Source organism: Copadichromis virginalis, linkage group LG23 (assembly GCF_057382275.1).
Source record: "Copadichromis virginalis isolate Kocher_CV1m ecotype Utaka linkage group LG23, C_Virginalis_male_GT1.1, whole genome shotgun sequence".
In the NCBI taxonomy this organism is placed as follows: Eukaryota; Metazoa; Chordata; class Actinopteri; order Cichliformes; family Cichlidae; genus Copadichromis; species Copadichromis virginalis.
The window spans coordinates 16,276,237-16,293,448 of record NC_140639.1 but is presented as its reverse complement, the minus strand read 5'-3'; the positions used below and the strand labels follow the sequence as shown (position 1 = coordinate 16,293,448).

The 17,212-nt window shown below is 37.2% G+C and overlaps 1 protein-coding gene across 1 annotated transcript in view; it reads left to right on the top strand.

Moving 5' to 3' along the window:
• Positions 1 to 16,158, top strand: part of naaladl2 (N-acetylated alpha-linked acidic dipeptidase like 2) — a 472,039-nt gene extending 455,881 nt beyond the window's left edge. Inside the window, exon 17 of the mRNA XM_085449971.1 lies at positions 13,646 to 16,158. Coding sequence (XP_085306097.1) covers positions 13,646 to 13,886 — 241 coding nt within the window. The 3' untranslated portion in view covers positions 13,887 to 16,158. The remainder of the gene's footprint in view (positions 1 to 13,645) is intronic.
• The last annotated feature ends 1,054 nt before the right edge of the window (positions 16,159 to 17,212 follow it).

Sequence of the window (17,212 nt, the reverse complement as noted above, 5' to 3'; positions counted from 1 at the left end):
ATTTTGTTTAGGAATCCCTCAGCCGATCTTATTTGTTCTCGTTCGATCGGTCTTGAATGATCTGAACTGGAATTCATATGTTTAATAACATACAGAGAATGAGGCAGTCACATTGCTTGGTATATATACCCTGGAGTTATTTAAATTCATGACTTCATTTGAAAAGGTCTTCTGGTGAGCTGTCATTAAACAGATAATTAGAGAGGCCTTTATTAAATGTCACCTGTTTAGCGTGCAGAACTCTTCATTGTGCGTGTGATCATGAGAAATATCCCAAAACTGTACACATTGATTGTAGTGGTGGCCCAGTGCAGCTGAATGAAAGTGGTTCAATCACTAGCTTATTCAGAAAATCCTGGCAGGCAAAGAACAAGCTTATAGGTTACACCTGTTTGAACACAATGGCCTGTAGCCTGCATAGCAATGACTCATCTAAACAGTTCCCACTATGCCTGGGAAACATTTGGAACACGTGGCAACTCCGGAGGCCAAATCCAGGAATTCAAATTTGCTGATGAATAGAGCAGCGACAGTAAGGGATTACAGGAAAGATACTTTATCACGGATAGTCTAATCTCATTTCATTTTGGATAAGAGAGACCCTGTCAGCATTTGTAATACTGTAACACACACAGGTTCTTCAAATTAGCATCCTTTTGCTTCGATACCTTTGTAAGTGGGTAAGTCAGCTGTGCACTATGTTTATTCTCTGAACAGCTTCATGTTTCAGCTCCTGAAGCTTTTTACATAATCTTGTATTAACTACTTATTGACAGATTTTCAATATTGGATTGTTTTTCAGCATTTTGGTCTTAAAGTTCTGATTTCTGTCTCTCCCAACATTTGATGTTATTGTTGCTGCTTCTTTAACTCTGGTAAGCATTAAATGTGGTTCTTGTTCTGAAGCTGGTAAGACTAACTTGTCCTCTGCAGCAGAAAACCTCTTATAGGAGCTGGTGCAGTTATACAAACCACCAAATTACTTTTGGATTGGCTAACCTTAATGTCGTTTCCGTCTTAACGTGCATTATTCTTTTGTTTTTTGTGTTTTGTTTTTTAAATAGCAGAAAAAATGTTATTACATTAAAGAACTTTATATACTAACAAATCCTAACATAAGTAGTCTCAGCAGAGTTTCTCAATATTACAGAATTAAACGTTAATTCATTGAATTTCTTGCCTAGTAAAAATGTTTAAGACTAATTTTGCTTTGCAGAGGTGGTGCTGTTATCCAGCAAACTGGCATCCTCTTCTTTACTTTATATTTATATTTTGTATGTGACTATCAGTGAGAACTTGTTTTCTCTCCACTAGACTGTACTTGTTCTACTTTGCCCTCGCCCTGCACATTTCTGCATGCACCTTTGGCTCTGTGGGCTGACGTTTTCTGACCTGTAGTTACTGACCCCACCAACCTGCTCACTTTTTATTGTCTGTTGTCTCCTGGCTCCTCTCTCACCCTAAGATTCCAAGTACATAGCCTCACTTCATTTCTTTTTCTTTTCTTTTACTTTTTTTCCCCCGTCCTGTTGAAATTCTTCCCCCACTTTTGCAAAGTTCTTCCTCAAAGGTGTTTGTTGGCAACCCAACAAACACCTTTTGTGTGAAAACTTTACTTACTATCCCATATGTGTTACTTCACTGTTTGGATTCCTTTTTCTTCTAAACTATATAAAACTGTAATGATGTATTTTTTTTCCATCCCTCTCATTCCAACCAGTTGGCTGAACTCAAACTTTTGTCCTCTTGAAGTTGTAACTCAGTCCAAAATTAGATGACACAAGGAGCACATAGGTGCAGGTACACTCGTTAACACCCTTCTACTGGTGGTGGGATTTCCAATGCTCATCAAGGATAACTACTCTGTAAACCGAGGGGTTTTTGTGGTTTGTTTTTAGCGCTTTAAGTGTCTCTTTTTACATCGGCTTCACAAGCAGCTTCTGTATGAGTTGTAGGTTTTATTTTGCAGTTTTAGGTATAATAATTCTAACATTCAGAAAAGTTTATCCTCACTAGCTTTTCGTCAATCCTCACAAGATTGGTTGTGCAGTGCAGGATAAAAATTTACTCATGTACCCTATGCTATTTGTTTATTTATTCATCATGATTCAATACTGCAGTCGATAGAAGCTGAGGAGCTGAAGCTAGCTACGGATTCAAAAGTCCATTCAAATGGCCAAGAGACCTCTTTTAACTTCAAACGAAGCTCATTTTCATTTAGACCTCCTCTGATAATATGAAAGGAAACTACAATGTTGTATTAGAAACACACAAATGCATCATATAAACTGGACCACACATTTAAACAACTTCTTAATAAGGCACATACCTTCTCCTGGAAAAGTTTGAATATAATAAATCGGAAAAGTATGTGAAGTCAACAAGTTCTTATAACTTCGCCAGTAGTGTTGGCACAAACCTGAATTTGAACTGCACAAGCCTCTTCATGCACAAGATAACGTTACGGATAAATCATTCACAGATGGATACAAGTACCTAACTTGGTATATACACTTTATATAAAATTGAAAATCAAAATGATTATCCTTTCCATGATTTATGTAAAAAAAAAAACAAGAAAATCATTTTTCCCCAGATAAAATAAATTAGACTTGTCTCCTTTAGTGATCTTAGTATCAAATCATACATGTTAAACCATGGAGAAGTTGACTTTCGTTGGCTTGTTTCTTTGTTCGATTTATTTGAAAGCTTGGGAGTAGGGTGTTTTGGTTCCATCAGGGTGCTGGGTCTTTTCACTCAGCATCCTGAGCTAATTGTGTATTATCTTGGTATCATGATGATTTAGATCCTGTTTAAACACAGTTTAGTCATGTATTATATTCTGATATATTTGAGTTTTGTGGTTTGCCTTCATTATGATTTATTCCCTGAGGTTGTGTGTTTGTCTCACTCCCGTGTCGCCCATGTGAGTCTGTCATGTCTTCAGTGTTAAGTTCACCTCCCCTCTGTGTGTCTTAGGTCTGCATCTTTATGTTTCCTGTTTTATTGTGACAGTCTCGTGTTCCATGTTCAATGTGTTTAATTTTGCTTCCCCTCTGGCGTCATCTTCATTCGTATCAGCTATGTTCCCCATGTCTTTCCACTCCCCTCGTCTCCTCTCTGTGTATTTAGCGTGTCAGTTTTCTGTTATTCGTTGTCACGCGATGTCTCCAGGTTTCCTCATATCCACCCCAGGTTTTCATGTTTAAAGTTGTCACATATATTTTCTAGTTTTCCCAGTTTGGGTTTAGTTTAGTGTCGAATTGTTTTGCCTCACCCTTTGTTTTGTAGTCTTTATCAGCCACAATAAACGTCTCGCCCTTAATCTCGTTAAGATTCCTGTTTTGTCCACGTTTCGTTTGTCTGGATTTGGGTCCACTACTCTCCACTTCAAGTTCAATTCAATTCAATGTTATTTATACAGCAACAAATCACAACAACAGCCACTTTATATTGTAAGGTTGACCCTACAATACTACATCCAAATATATTCAAGTAATACTAGGAGTCCCGGATGGGCCCCTTACACCTCTCACTGGAGATGAGGAGAAGGTGGTTTGCACGAAAGAGTCCGAAAGGGAGAGTGATGGAGAGCATAGATTTAAACCATGTGAAGCGGAGGCTGATTGGCTCACAGGTAGACGAGAAGATCATTGGACTAGGGTAACGATGTCAGTATTGCGATTGACAGTGTGGGAAACCAGTAGTCATGTAAAGAACAGAAAAGCAGCATAACAACCAAGAAAGCAGGAAGACCAGTGATTACAGATGTTCCTTATTGAAATTAGGCTAAGCTTCATTTAATAGTGATTAGACTAATGTTAGTCAAGAAGAGAAGTTAGTGAGGCAGGTTTGGTGTGTTGGCAAACTAGGATCCTGTATGGCGGTTTAAACTGATTCATGAACAAATTCATTTGTGACTTGTAGTATGTGCAGCACTGGAGCTATCCTGTGCTGCTCTTTCTAGATTAAACCAGCTGAGTTCACTAATATATAACCTTCATGAGTGACATAAAATCAATGTCATTTAATCTGTTTTCAAAAATATTTCAAAATATCAAAAAATAATTAACATATCATGTACAGAGCAAATCGAAATTATTTAAAAAAAAAAAAACCCAGAACATTGCATTTGTAATATTACATCTATATCTTAAATTTGAACTTGATCAAATTTCACTTGCTAAGCAGGCCTTACCTTTGAAAAGAATCTGTTTTCTTCAACTTTCTTGAGGAAAAAAAACAGTTCCAGAGTTTGTTTGTGTGCAATTTGGCAAATAATCAGCTTATGTTTCTAATATTTCTTGATCTGTTTGAAGTGTTGAAATTTGCACATTTGAAATTTTAAATTAATCTACACTTCTCAAAAAAATAAAAAGCAACTCAGTTCTCTGTTATGCAGTTAAATGAAAAAGAAACTTTTCACGGGTCTATGCAGTCCACTAGTACACCCGTACTGCTGCCTTAGGATTTAAGAAGGTAAGTACCAGCTATGTGCTTCTGATCAAATGCATCAGCAAATGTGACCACCTCTATAAAAGTAGAAGTTTTGACAGTTTGTTGGTCTAGCCTGCTCAGGTATTAGCACAATGCCACAAACCTCCCATGAGTGGACCTCCCAGAAAATTCACCCCAAGGTCAGACCGTGCTCTGAGAAATTGCACAAACCAACAAGCTAAATCTCAAATACTACTCAGCTCAACTGTCAGGAGGCGATGATGTGGGCTTGTTTTGTGGCCACAGGCATCTTGCAGTCACTGTGTGCACCATGAACTCCTCTGTAAACCAAAGTATCTGTTCAACAACTAAAGCTTAGCTGAAAATGAGTGACACAAAAGAACAAAGAAGTCAAGCGCACCCACTCCCACTCCCTTTCAACATGTAAATTAATCAGAATGTTTTTTTGTATGTAATTTGTATAGTATATTTTTTTTTCTCTCATTTCTTTTCTAAATGTACTTGTATATTGTTCACATGTTGAAATAAATTACCAATCAATCAATCAATCAATCACCAGCACTATGTTTAAAAAGAAAAGAATCAAAGTGTAGCAATGGGACAGATTAGATAAGTCCAGACCTTAAACCCAAAATGCTGTGGCAGGAACTTACATGACTGAGCTGTGCATAAATGAATCCAAACAAACCTGAATGAACTTGAAGTAACATTGTAGAGCAAAGGAGATCAAAATTCATCTTCAACCATGTGAGAGAGACTGATAACAGACATGGACCTACAGATGTTTGGATAATGGGGTCTACTTCCATGGATGGCACACAGTCCTGTGAAAACTTTCTTTTTCACAACTACTCCGACTGACATCTACTGAGAAGGAAAAAGGGATGTCTGCAGTGTGCACCGGGGAGGCTGTGGAATGACATTACTCTTTTAGTTATTGAGTGCCATGCCATCAACTGGAAGGAACAAAAGGCTGCAGCACATGAAAAATGAACTTACTTTGTATTTATTATGTATTAGATTTAATTACTTTTTAATTGCAGGTGCCGGAGCGCAATTCTGGGTCGCTAGCTCAAGCACCGGTTAAGAAGCTATCAAGGGACTGCAATGGTCACACTGATTAAATATTTTAGCCTTTTGTGAAATATAAAATCAGCTGTTCTGACAAGGTCAATATAACTAACCAACCAGACAGCAGTCGACACTGTCACTGTGGCCTTCCATCATAGTTGTGGTTGTAAGTAACCAGATCTGACTACAGATACAAATCAAACAAGCGCGATAAGGACGTGACCTTGACCCAGTTTTCACCTAAATTAAATCAGCCCGAGCTTTTATTGGTATCTTCCTTCAGAGAACATTTGAACATGATATCTTGAAAACTGTGGATCCTAGACTCCCAACAGACAGACAGACAAAGAAAAGGAACCGATTTCATATTCCTCCCTTCAGGGGGAGAATATACAGAAAGCTTTTGATTACACCCCCACTTTGGACCTTTGACTAGTGATCACATTGTAAAGCAGGACAACAAAAAGCTACAAATTTAGAAGACCATCCAAGAAGAATATACATACAAGTAACCCTCACACTAATAATTTTACACAGTCTCTAAATCACATGCAGTTCCTCATTTGGGCAAGCATGATTTAAATCCCCATTAGCCATGTATCTTGGATTGAGTGGATCCACTTCTTTTTCAAGTTCTTATACATATGGAGCAGAACAGCAATAATGCAACATAAAACTTGCTTCACAGTATTTCACACATATTTATTCCTTCTGACAAAAAAAGTGAAAAGGGGAATAATTTACAATCCACAGTTTGATTTTCCTTTTTCACCCCCTTTTTTTCCCAGGCGGCAGCTTTTCAGGGCAGAGCAGCAGTAATTCATTGGCTCTGCTCAGTGCATGTGCAAGAAAGTGAGCGCTCCTAGATTAATTGATGAATTTATTTTAGTCAAACTGTCCAGCTTAAGAATAAACACAATGAATCATATCAAATTACATTTACTTGGAGACAGCTGACCTTGACTGATAGTGAGGACTTTTCTCGCCAACTATATTTCTGTCTCGTAACAGTAACACCTCAGTGATGTTTGATTTTAGCATCCACACAGTGTCTGGGGTGTACACTGTCTCCCCCCGACACCTCTTTAGCTGTCTACTTTTCCACTAGATTCCAACAGAATAAATGGCTTCTGCTGTTCAGTGTTATTCACAGTTTATGGCAGTAATAGACATGTTAATTGTTCTAGACTGCCATTAGCATCCAAGCTAAAATTAGCTGCTCCATCATGCCTGGAAAGCATTAAGGCTTAATAGCACTCATTTATAAAGGAAGTTACCATTCACTCACAGGACTAAGACTATTAGTCTAAGAGTGCTAAACAGTCTTTAAAATGTTTACTTTGACAACAAGAGGGGCATTATATGCAACCGAAACACATAATTAGGACATTTTGTCTGCTCAGTGAGGCAGTAATGCTAACTAAGTCTTAAAAATGTCTGTGATTTGTTTGTATGAGAGTGTTGCTTTCACATAGAAAGATGGAATAAGCATTAAATTGCCATTGAATTCCATACACTGTGTTTCTGCTATAAAATATCATTTGAGAATTTAGGAAGTTATTGCAGCCTTATGTCGTCTCAGTTCAAAAATGAACTTGGTCTTGAAACAGGAAAGAAATCCAGGATAATGATTAGCCCTGGCAAAGAGGGTGGGCTTATGTTCAACTCTAGGCATAATTTTTAATCCAATTGATAATCCAACTAATTTGCAACTGCAACCGCTACTTTGTAGCAGAATGCTGCTGTGTATGCATCACAAAAAAATCCCCAAACACAGCTCTACCACAATAACACAACACACACCTTAACATTTGCTTAATATTTCTGTTCTTTGACTATATTTCTAAGGGAAGGAAGTGTATCATGATGGTCTAGACTTGATGACTCACTGTAATAATTCTTTGCTCCACCTAAATGTGTCCAACATGATGACTGGAGCTCACACTCAGCGGTTGCAGAGGTACAATTATTTAGATATTACCCTCGATAACAAACTTCAGTGTGAATTACATGTTGATGCTTGAGCTAAACAGTCCAAAGACAAATACCTTTTTCATTATTCTGAGATGAGGTAATTATTTTACAGAACTGTCCTTGAATTTGAGACTCTTTTTTTTTTTTTTTTTTGGTTGTGTAGGTTGCTGCTGTACAAATAGCCAATAACGTTGCATTGTTTGGAAATTTAACAACCAGCCCGTAAGTGTTCTTAAAAGATACTAGTATCTTAAAATATACTCAAAAGGAGACAAATTGTGTGGACATTTTAAAAAAAAGCAGGTCCTTCTGAATTTAATGCGATAGCAGATAATCTGAACCATCTAGCCTGTAGATAATTTGCAATAGTGACTTTAGATTTGGCTTTTGAGAGACTTACATGGATAAACTAATGGAGTCCATCTGTCATTCACTCTATTGCTTTTACTATGCTCACGGAAAAGCACTTTGGATAACACTTTAACTGTGCTTCTTGTGATACTCTTTTCTCTCTAATCTGTATTGCAATTTGTGTGTGTGTGTGTGTGTGTGTGTGTGTGTGTGTGTGTGTGTGTGTGTGTGTGTGTGTGTGTGTGTTTTACACAAACTCCTGTGTAAGAAAAAACGTCTCCTATAATCATAAAATGAGGACAATCTTAAACCATGAACCTTAAGTCAATAACGTCTACAATAGCTGCATTATGAAAATACTTACGTACTGAAGTGCTGGAGAATTGATGCACAGGTTAACTCTGTTCATTCTGTTCACTTTGCTGTTTATTCTTAAAGCACTTGTAATGTCTTTTCCATTAACATGCAAGATAATGACACCTGGCTCCTTGTTAACAGAAGTGATAATAACCACAAATGTGCGCACACTATCACTGGGAGGTCTGTGAAGTCCTGCAGCCTTAAACTCAAAGTGTGTGTTTGTCTCTTGCAACCGCACATGCAAAAATTCTGAACTTTATATTTGGTGTGATGTTTTTTTGCTTGGGTTGTAGAGAAAATGATTCCACCTCTTCTGATTAAATTACTACAAGGATCACCAGCGACAGTGAAAGGCATGTAATACCAAAGAGGAAAATCTGTTCCAGTAACACAAGGTTTAATCAATATAAAAAAGCGTAACGTGAGGAAAACCAACATGTACAGTACAGCTGATAGTCTCAAAATTAAAAGGAGAAAATGTCTTTTTTTGAAGAAATTTAAAAAAAAATCTGAATTAAAGAAATTTGGGATTGAGCCTTTTGGAATTTCCTGGTTTTGCTGTATTATTATTGCAACACAGCCTGAGGGCAGATTGTGATCATGGACACATGGACGTAGCTTCTGGATCTGAAAAATTAAACCAGTACATAGGAGACTAAAAACGTGTATTCCATATGAAGGCCGCAAGATGCTGCAAAAAGACTTTCAGTCCCAAGTCTAGAGAAACACAGCTTTCTGACGTCTCCTCTGTGAACACTTTCCTGCTCAGTTTATGGGCTCAGTCACCTATTTTGGTTATCCTAAATAAATAATTAAGTCTGTTTTGTTATGCTATTTTTCGATTGTGGCTCAAGAGTTGGCAGTTCGTCTTGTAATCGGAAGGTTGCTGGTTCGAGCCCCGGCTCCAACAGTCTCGGTCATTGTGTCCTTGGGCAAGACACTTCACCCGTTGCTTACTGGTGGTGGTCAGAGGGCCCGGTGGCGCCAGTGTCCGGCAGCCTCGCCTCTGTCAGTGCGCCCCAGGGTGGCTGTGGCTACAATGTAGCTTGCCATCACCAGTGTGTGAATGGGTGGATGACTGGATGTGCAAAGCGCTTTGGGGTCCTTAGGGACGAGTAAAGCGCTATACAAATACAGGCCATTTACCATTTTCACTAATGGGAGTTATCTGGCTAATTTATTGTTGATCAAAAGTCCTAATTTCCTTCGGGATTAATAAAGTATTCTGATTCTGATTCTGAATAGCCAATAAATTTACAGTCAGACCCACCGTTCTTCATTACATCCATTTTTTGTAAAGACAGTCCTAAACTCAAGGCCTTAAGACAGGACTATAGTGGATGATGTCACATAGCTACATGCATCTTTTATACTGTCTGTGAGTGTTATATAGTTACAATATAAAATACTACAGACAATAGAAAAAAAATCTAATTGTAATCAATATCTGGTGACCACTAAACCAAACCCAGTTCTGTAGATACATCCAGAAACAGTTTTTGGAGATACTTGACAGATAGGACACTTCATCTTTCCCAGTTTCTGTCTTTACGTATATAGTTCTGGGAATCCATCAGCTGATAGTTTCTAAAACCAATTCTTTTTTTCAGGGCTTTCAGAAGTACGAAAATCCAGTAGCTCAGCCATGATAGTCCATGCCATAAAGCTCCCAGTTTACGGCCTTTGTGCTGTGGTTTGGAACTCTGATTCAGTAGAGTGGTGGCAAATTTTACGCCAATGTCCCTCAGAACTGGGCAAGCCCACTCTGTCAAACACTTCTGCCTCCTTGGATGTGTCATCACTTACAGTTGATCAAAGACTATCTAAGAGGGTAATGAGCTTTTTAGAACAGCTCACAGTTTCTCAAATGTTTGTAAGTAAAACTGTATGGCTACTGTAGGTGCTTGATTTTATACACCTGTGGCAATGTGCTGTGCTTACAATATCATACATTAATTGAAATAAAACTAATAATACCAATGTGGAGGAACTCGGAGGCAAAACAACTGGAAAGGTCTCATTAAAATAACAACATAGAACATAACATAAGTGTGATGTGAACTAAAAACTGGGCGGAAAAATGTTTGTCAGATATACATTTGCTATGCTGGTGAAATTGAACGTTAAGAGCTTTTGGGAGAGTATTTATCTTTACTAATGAACATGATGAACGAGTCAACACTTGGAATATCCTTTTAATGCTGTGAGCAGACTTAAGATGCTTTCAATGTTTAAGCCAAAAAGTACATTCCAGGTAAAACCCTTACATGATCTTTTAACTTTGGGAAAACGTGTTGAGTTATGCGTAGGACAACTTTGACTCCTTCTAACGGCATCGGCAATGGTAAGAGTGAAACATCAGTCGAGTCCAGTCAAACTTCCTCTTTCCATTCACTCATGTTACATTTATACCCCAGGTGTTGATTTAAGTAGAATTTATCTGAGGCACTACATGCAGTAACCCCCACTGACTGGCCGATTAAACCAACTGCAAAGCATCAGACTTGGGTGGAACTGTAACTGATTGATGTTGGCTTTCAAGTTTATTTTGACTGTAATATCACTGGGACACGAAAGGAGGTGGCGGTACTAACTGTGATTAAGGATTATATGAATCACTCAGATCTCGAATTCCTCCAGAGGAGGAAAGACTTTTCCACTCCCTCCCTTCCACAGCCACTCATGGGGTACAGTACATTGAAAAGAAAAGGCCTGCAGCTCATATAGACATAAAGCTGCAATGTTGATATTAAAACATCAAACTCAGGACACAAATCTAAAGTTAGTGCAGGGCAATCTCCACACATCATATGCACAATTATTTTAACTTCTCTGCCAATTTAACTTCTATCACTGCATTAGAGAATGCTTCCAAATAACAAGACAAAACAAAAAAGTATGATAACTAAAAATTAAATAACACATCTTATGCATAAATACATTTTTAATATCATAGTTTTTTATTACTACATTTTATATTGTTGGGGTTTTGGTTTTTTTTGTTTGTTTGTTTTGTTTTTTTACTTTTCAATTTCAACAAATGTGCAATTTTTGCAGCATGTAGAACTTCCTGATTTTGGCTTTCTGGATAATGCAGTATACTCCCCCACAGACTGAGTAGCACATGAACTATCATTGCCATCTACATATTTGCACTTTTTTTTGGCAATACAAAATCCCCTCAGTTTATCACAACAAAAGTAATTTCACTGTGCTTTATATTTTAAAGTAATCCCTCAACATTAAAGATAAAAGCTCAAAGACCTCTATGAGCAAGCGTTTGGAGACAAAGAATTAGAAAAAAGACCTTTAGTCTCTTGAGGGTGACCATCTGCCTGAATCCGTAGGGGTAAGGGAAAAGAGGAAAACACAAAGAACTGACATACAAAAAAGAGGGGGAAAAAAAACAAACTATGAGAGATAATAACACAAAGTTAATATAATATGCACTAGTGGAATATAAGTATGTAAAGTGCAAAAGAGAGGAGAGACAAAATATATCATTGGAGGGCCTCCAGCAGCCTGAGCCTATAGCAGCATGATCACGGGTGGCTCAGGGTAATCTGATCCAGCCCTAACTAAACTCACAAAGGAATCGTTTTATTTCTAATCTTAAAAGTAGGGAGGTTGTAATTGACTTGAAAGGAAAGTTTCGTTTAGTAGTAGAGTAGTTATTGCTGGCCAGATTTTCATACTAAGTCACTGCCAAATATTTTGACACCTATTCCAATGATTTTTGGAATATATCAAAGTGTCTCACATGCAGGAGCCAAATTTTACATTTTGATATTCCATGTATCATATATTCTATGACCCTATTGTACCTTTGTAAATATTGCACCTAACCATCCTTAACTTGGAGGAGAAGCGTCACTGGTGTCATATACTGGTTTTATGTTGTAGAGCAGATACAGAATCTTCATAGCACTCTGACTTTGAGTCTAAATTGTGTACTGAAGGTCAATGCTCCTTCACACCCTGCAGCCCACGACCTGTGTCTTAACACATGAAGAATCACTCCATTTACTTTTTGAGACTGGCAGTTCAGCCACTTTAAGAGAAATCAATGTACACTCCGCAGTCACTGCCTTTCTGACCTACAAATGAGTATTCTGCTACCCTCAAAGGCTCATCTCTATTTATATACATGCTTTGCTTTAGGTGTGTGGCAGCGAGTAGCAAATGTGACAAAACCACAAAGAGAAACAGAATGCAATTGTTTAAGGACAGTAGTTTGTGTTTTATAGTACGCTAATGAATTTCATGTGACAAAACGTTTGATAATTCTGTTATTGTCGTGACTTCTCGCAAAAATGCAAAAACATGACATGCAAAATGGGCCGGCCTAAAGTGCCATCTTGTTATACACAGATCCACGATATCACATGAGGTAGAGCTCTGTGGTGTTGATGGCAATGAGCTTTTCTGTTCCCAGGGAATCTCTTTCATCTTTCCCAACAAATCAAACAAAAACCCTGTGCCAAGTATAAAACAGCATTATGTTGTTATGCTTACTCTGTGTGTCCCTATAAAGACTTGTGAAAATATATGAAAAAAATATGAGCTGTCAGCACAATGAGTGCTCCATTTCATTGTTACTGTTCAACACAGATGTTAAAAATCCAGTACATCTGGCAGTCATCTAGAATTAATAGAACATTACATTATGTATGTAACTAGCATTTGGAGTTTTAATGGGCTTGCTCCCACTTTTACCAAATTTATATCCATGTTAAAAAGATTTTATGCCTTTAACTAAACCGGAATTACTTGAAAGACTAACTCACAGAACGCCTCTTTACTGCCTGTCTTTTTCAGTTTTTAATTTGTTGTAAAAAGGTTATTGTTTTGATGGCTGTTGCTTTTATTATTATTATTATTTCTTTTTGCATTTTGAAAAATACAAATATGAAATGTGCTTCACAAATAAAACTGCCATACTGGATAAATGTAATCATTAATTTAATTGAATTGTCGTGCTACATTCTGCTATTATGAACTTAGATGTAACTTCAGATAAACTAAAGGTGCACATAGCAGCATTTCAGACGTATTCTCCACGAAACACCTGAAGATATCACATGACTATTCATGCACACGTTTTCATGTTAAATGCATAAATGCACAGCAGCTGCTCCTCTATAGAGAATGAGCTCAGCAACCCCTGTAACTTTTTATGTTTAATTAACCACTGATGGTGAATGATGATGTTTCTGTTGTCTTCCTGAATCGGTGAAAAAGAAGTGACTGATTTTACTCAGTGAATATGGTTGTCTGCACCAAAGTTCCCAAAGTTATTGCCTACCACTGAGCTTTAGACTGGGTAGGCCTGGGGGTCCTAAAACGGATTAGTATGGATGTTAGATATATACATTTTAAAACATGCCTGAGGTATTTAGTGACACTGTCTTGTCTTTATGTCCTTCAACAGGAATCTGTTATACAGCCTTCCAGGAAAGACTCCTCAGTTTTCCATCTTGAAGTTCCCTCGGGAAGCTGTCCTGCCTTGCAACATCCCCAGCAAAACAATCAAACACAACTCCGCAAACAAAGAAGTACTTTTCCATAGCGCCACAAACCAGTCTCTGTCTCTCATCCTCAGGGCCATCCAGTCAGCTGAGAGGCTTGTGTGCTTTGGTTTGGACTTGTTTGAGAATTATTCAAGTGAATGAGGATTTTTGCTGAAACGGACGTAACTGGCACATATTAAATTAATTACGTTTAATTCAATGCAAATAGCAGAAGACAGCTGATCTTCTAACCAATCTTACCCATCATACTATAGTCCTGAAAAAGGTTTAAGGTCATAGGAAATCCATCTATTGAAAAAACAATGCTCAAAGACATTGGAGCTGCCATTCCATAGTATCACCAGTCTACAATGTGTAAAGTATAAAGGTGTTCACTTCCACACCTCTCCAGTAATTAGTGTCAAACGAATGACAGCGATATGCAGTTCATATTGTAGAGAGACATTTCAGAGACTTGACTGATGAATGTATTGAAACAAATTTAACACACACTAGGGCTTATACATGCATATGATGCTTAGACAGTGAGGTTCTTTAAATTGCAATAAATTCTCTTCCAGTGAACGTAATAAACAGCATTAGTACTTTCTTAGTAGTTTACACCAGGTATGTAATTTGTGCCTGAAAAGTTTTCATCAGGAGCAAATCCCTGCACAAGATTACGAGCTGTAGACACATTACTAAAAGCTGTTGTAAAGCCAGTGGGCAAAAATGGTTTGGGTCAGGGTAACTTTGACAACCTTGAAATCTTGTTTATACTAGAAAACAGTTAACTTTGCACTCACTGCGAGCACAATTGCTGGGACAACAAAATTTGGGAAAGCTGCTCCCTAAAATGTTCCAAATCCGATTTTTCATTTGGCGTCAAACCAAATACTAGCTGCCCAACCAAATGGCTAGTTTGCTTGGTTAATTAAAAAGCAGCCAATATTTTTTAGCTAATCCAGAGGCCTTTTTCTGTTTTATTAAAAAATATTATAAGAATTAATAATAATTAATTGAATGTAATATAGATTTTGCCTCAGGATGCAAACAGTTTATAAATAAAGTTTTTGCTTTGGGGCAGGGGAATGCAACGTTAGCATTAGCAAAGTTAGATGCAAATTGAAATATTCTTAAAACTCAGCTCTCCGTGTGGCTTCGTGTAGCAAAAAGCCATTCTAGTATCAGCCTACCCAACAATCACCCTTTTGCTGACACTGTAAGCAGTGTCTGCTGCATTTGATGAAGCGCATCAACACAACTCAACTTGACACAATAACACAAATAAAATCAGCTCTTCTACAATTTCCATGTTGTAGCATAGTCAACAAAAAGGATCTTAAAGGTAGCTGTTTTAAATATGTCTTCATAGATGACTATGTGCAATGCCATTAATTTCTCCTGCTGATAAAACCAATATAGCTCCTCAGTGTCAGGTGAAAAGAAGCGGTTGTGTAATCCTTATTTTGAAGTATGAATGGTGGCTTAAAGCTGGGACTGGCTGTGTCATGCAAACGCCATATGAGAAAGACAAGTAAGAGAAATGCAAGATTAGAAGAGGGGCAATCAATAGACTAACACAGTCAACGTTAGTGTAAAAGGCATTTTTAATCAGCTGAACCAGATATCCTGTTTGACTACTCAGAAAACCAGTCCAGTGTAGTATTGCTGACAATCTCAGTGTCTACATCAGGTAAATATATTGGAAAATAAGTGAAATATTTTAGCATACATTCATTTAGTTTAAAGCAGAATGAGCAGCAGCACACACTGTAATGGCAGCTGGATGAATGTTTACAACCATTATGCCCTGTTTGACAGTTGCTTTCTATCTCCATTTGTCATTTATCCCATTTTCTCAGTGTGTGCACAACATACTGCAAACTCCTAGTGTTCTAAGTGACAACAGTCCTCTGTCTCTTTATTCTTCACACATTCTCTCACTAATTATTATCACAGTCAAGCAATCTCTCTCATTCTGCATCAGTTTGCTCACACGACAAGACACTTCTGAGTCTAAGGCTGATGTGCTCTTTTTAACAGCCTGCACATGCATGGATGGAGAGCTGAGCAATAAATCTCTTTTTTCATTAGCGTTTTTAATTAATATCGTGAAATTGTTTGGGAAACAAGTAGAGGATTGTTGTGAGCAAGAGCAATAGTATATCCTGGTTTGTGGTTTTTAAGCTGGAACCAATCTAAAGCTGTGAATGACAGATCAACAGCTCAATAATCCTTGAAATAACAAGAATCATGAGATATAAATAATAGAAAAATAACTGGTTTCAGGTTTTTTGTAGTTAGGCATGATGTTTGTAATAGTGGTGTCTGTGATTATAGCAATGGGGAAAAGATAACAATTTTATACGTAATATTTCTTATCTTGACTTATTTAAATTAGTTTGAATGTGATAGACTTTTGTAGCATAATTAAGGGGTGGGAGGGTAATGGATGGGCTTAGAGTTTACATCTTGTAATTTCTTATTAAATTGGAGATTTGTACAGATTACACACTTATAAAATGTTCTGAGAAATAATTAAGCATCTGGAGAGATACCAACAGTGTTGACTACAATTGTTTTTCTTCCCCAGATAATCTGTCTGCTCTCTCATGTGTTTTAGTGTTTTTGCATTAATTGCGATGCACTCAAATAGTTGAATTTCAACCTTTCAAATCTCGTGCTTTTTTTTTTTTATTATTTCCTCTCAATTTCTAGAAAATATTTGATACGCAAAATTTTTGTAAGCTAAACTGATCATTTCTACACATGTTACTATCCAGTTTGTAAATAAGCAGAAATGCAATACTGATTTGATAAGAAAAAAAAACTCTTCAGGGATCAAAAAATGTAAATGTCGAATGCTTTAAATAACGTGCCTTTTATCAGAGGAGAAAATGCTTTAATTTATTTAAATGGGATACCAAAAACTTTAATTGACTGACCGTGGAATCTCATCAATAAGTTACTGATGTGGCATTAATATATCTGATTATCACGATCGTTTATTGGAGTAGCATTACACTGCATTTTGACTATATGCAAAACAAGTTTTAGTGGTGATGTAATTGTTTAAGAGTAAACACAGAAAACCCATTCTGCCTGTAGCTAGCTTAGCTATAGATTATGGACTGGCTGCTTGTGGTAAACAGACTGGACCAACAGCTGTAACTGTAACATCTGTTGAATTTTGTTAAATCCAACTTTTGAAAACTGATTGTTGTTACTAAGATTTTTATTTTTTAACTAGCTTGCTGTTTTAGCTAGTTAACAGATATGATAATACATATGTCATGTAATTAATCAGAAATTCAGTCATTACAAATGGCTAAAGGTTTTAAACTATCATGCATGCTGTGCATTACATACAAACCAGGCACATCAGTGGACTACCAATACAATAAGCATGTTATGCCTGCTCCGGTTCAGGTCTTTATTTTGAATATTTAAAAGACGTATCTTCCCTTTTTTTTTAAAGAGTTTCG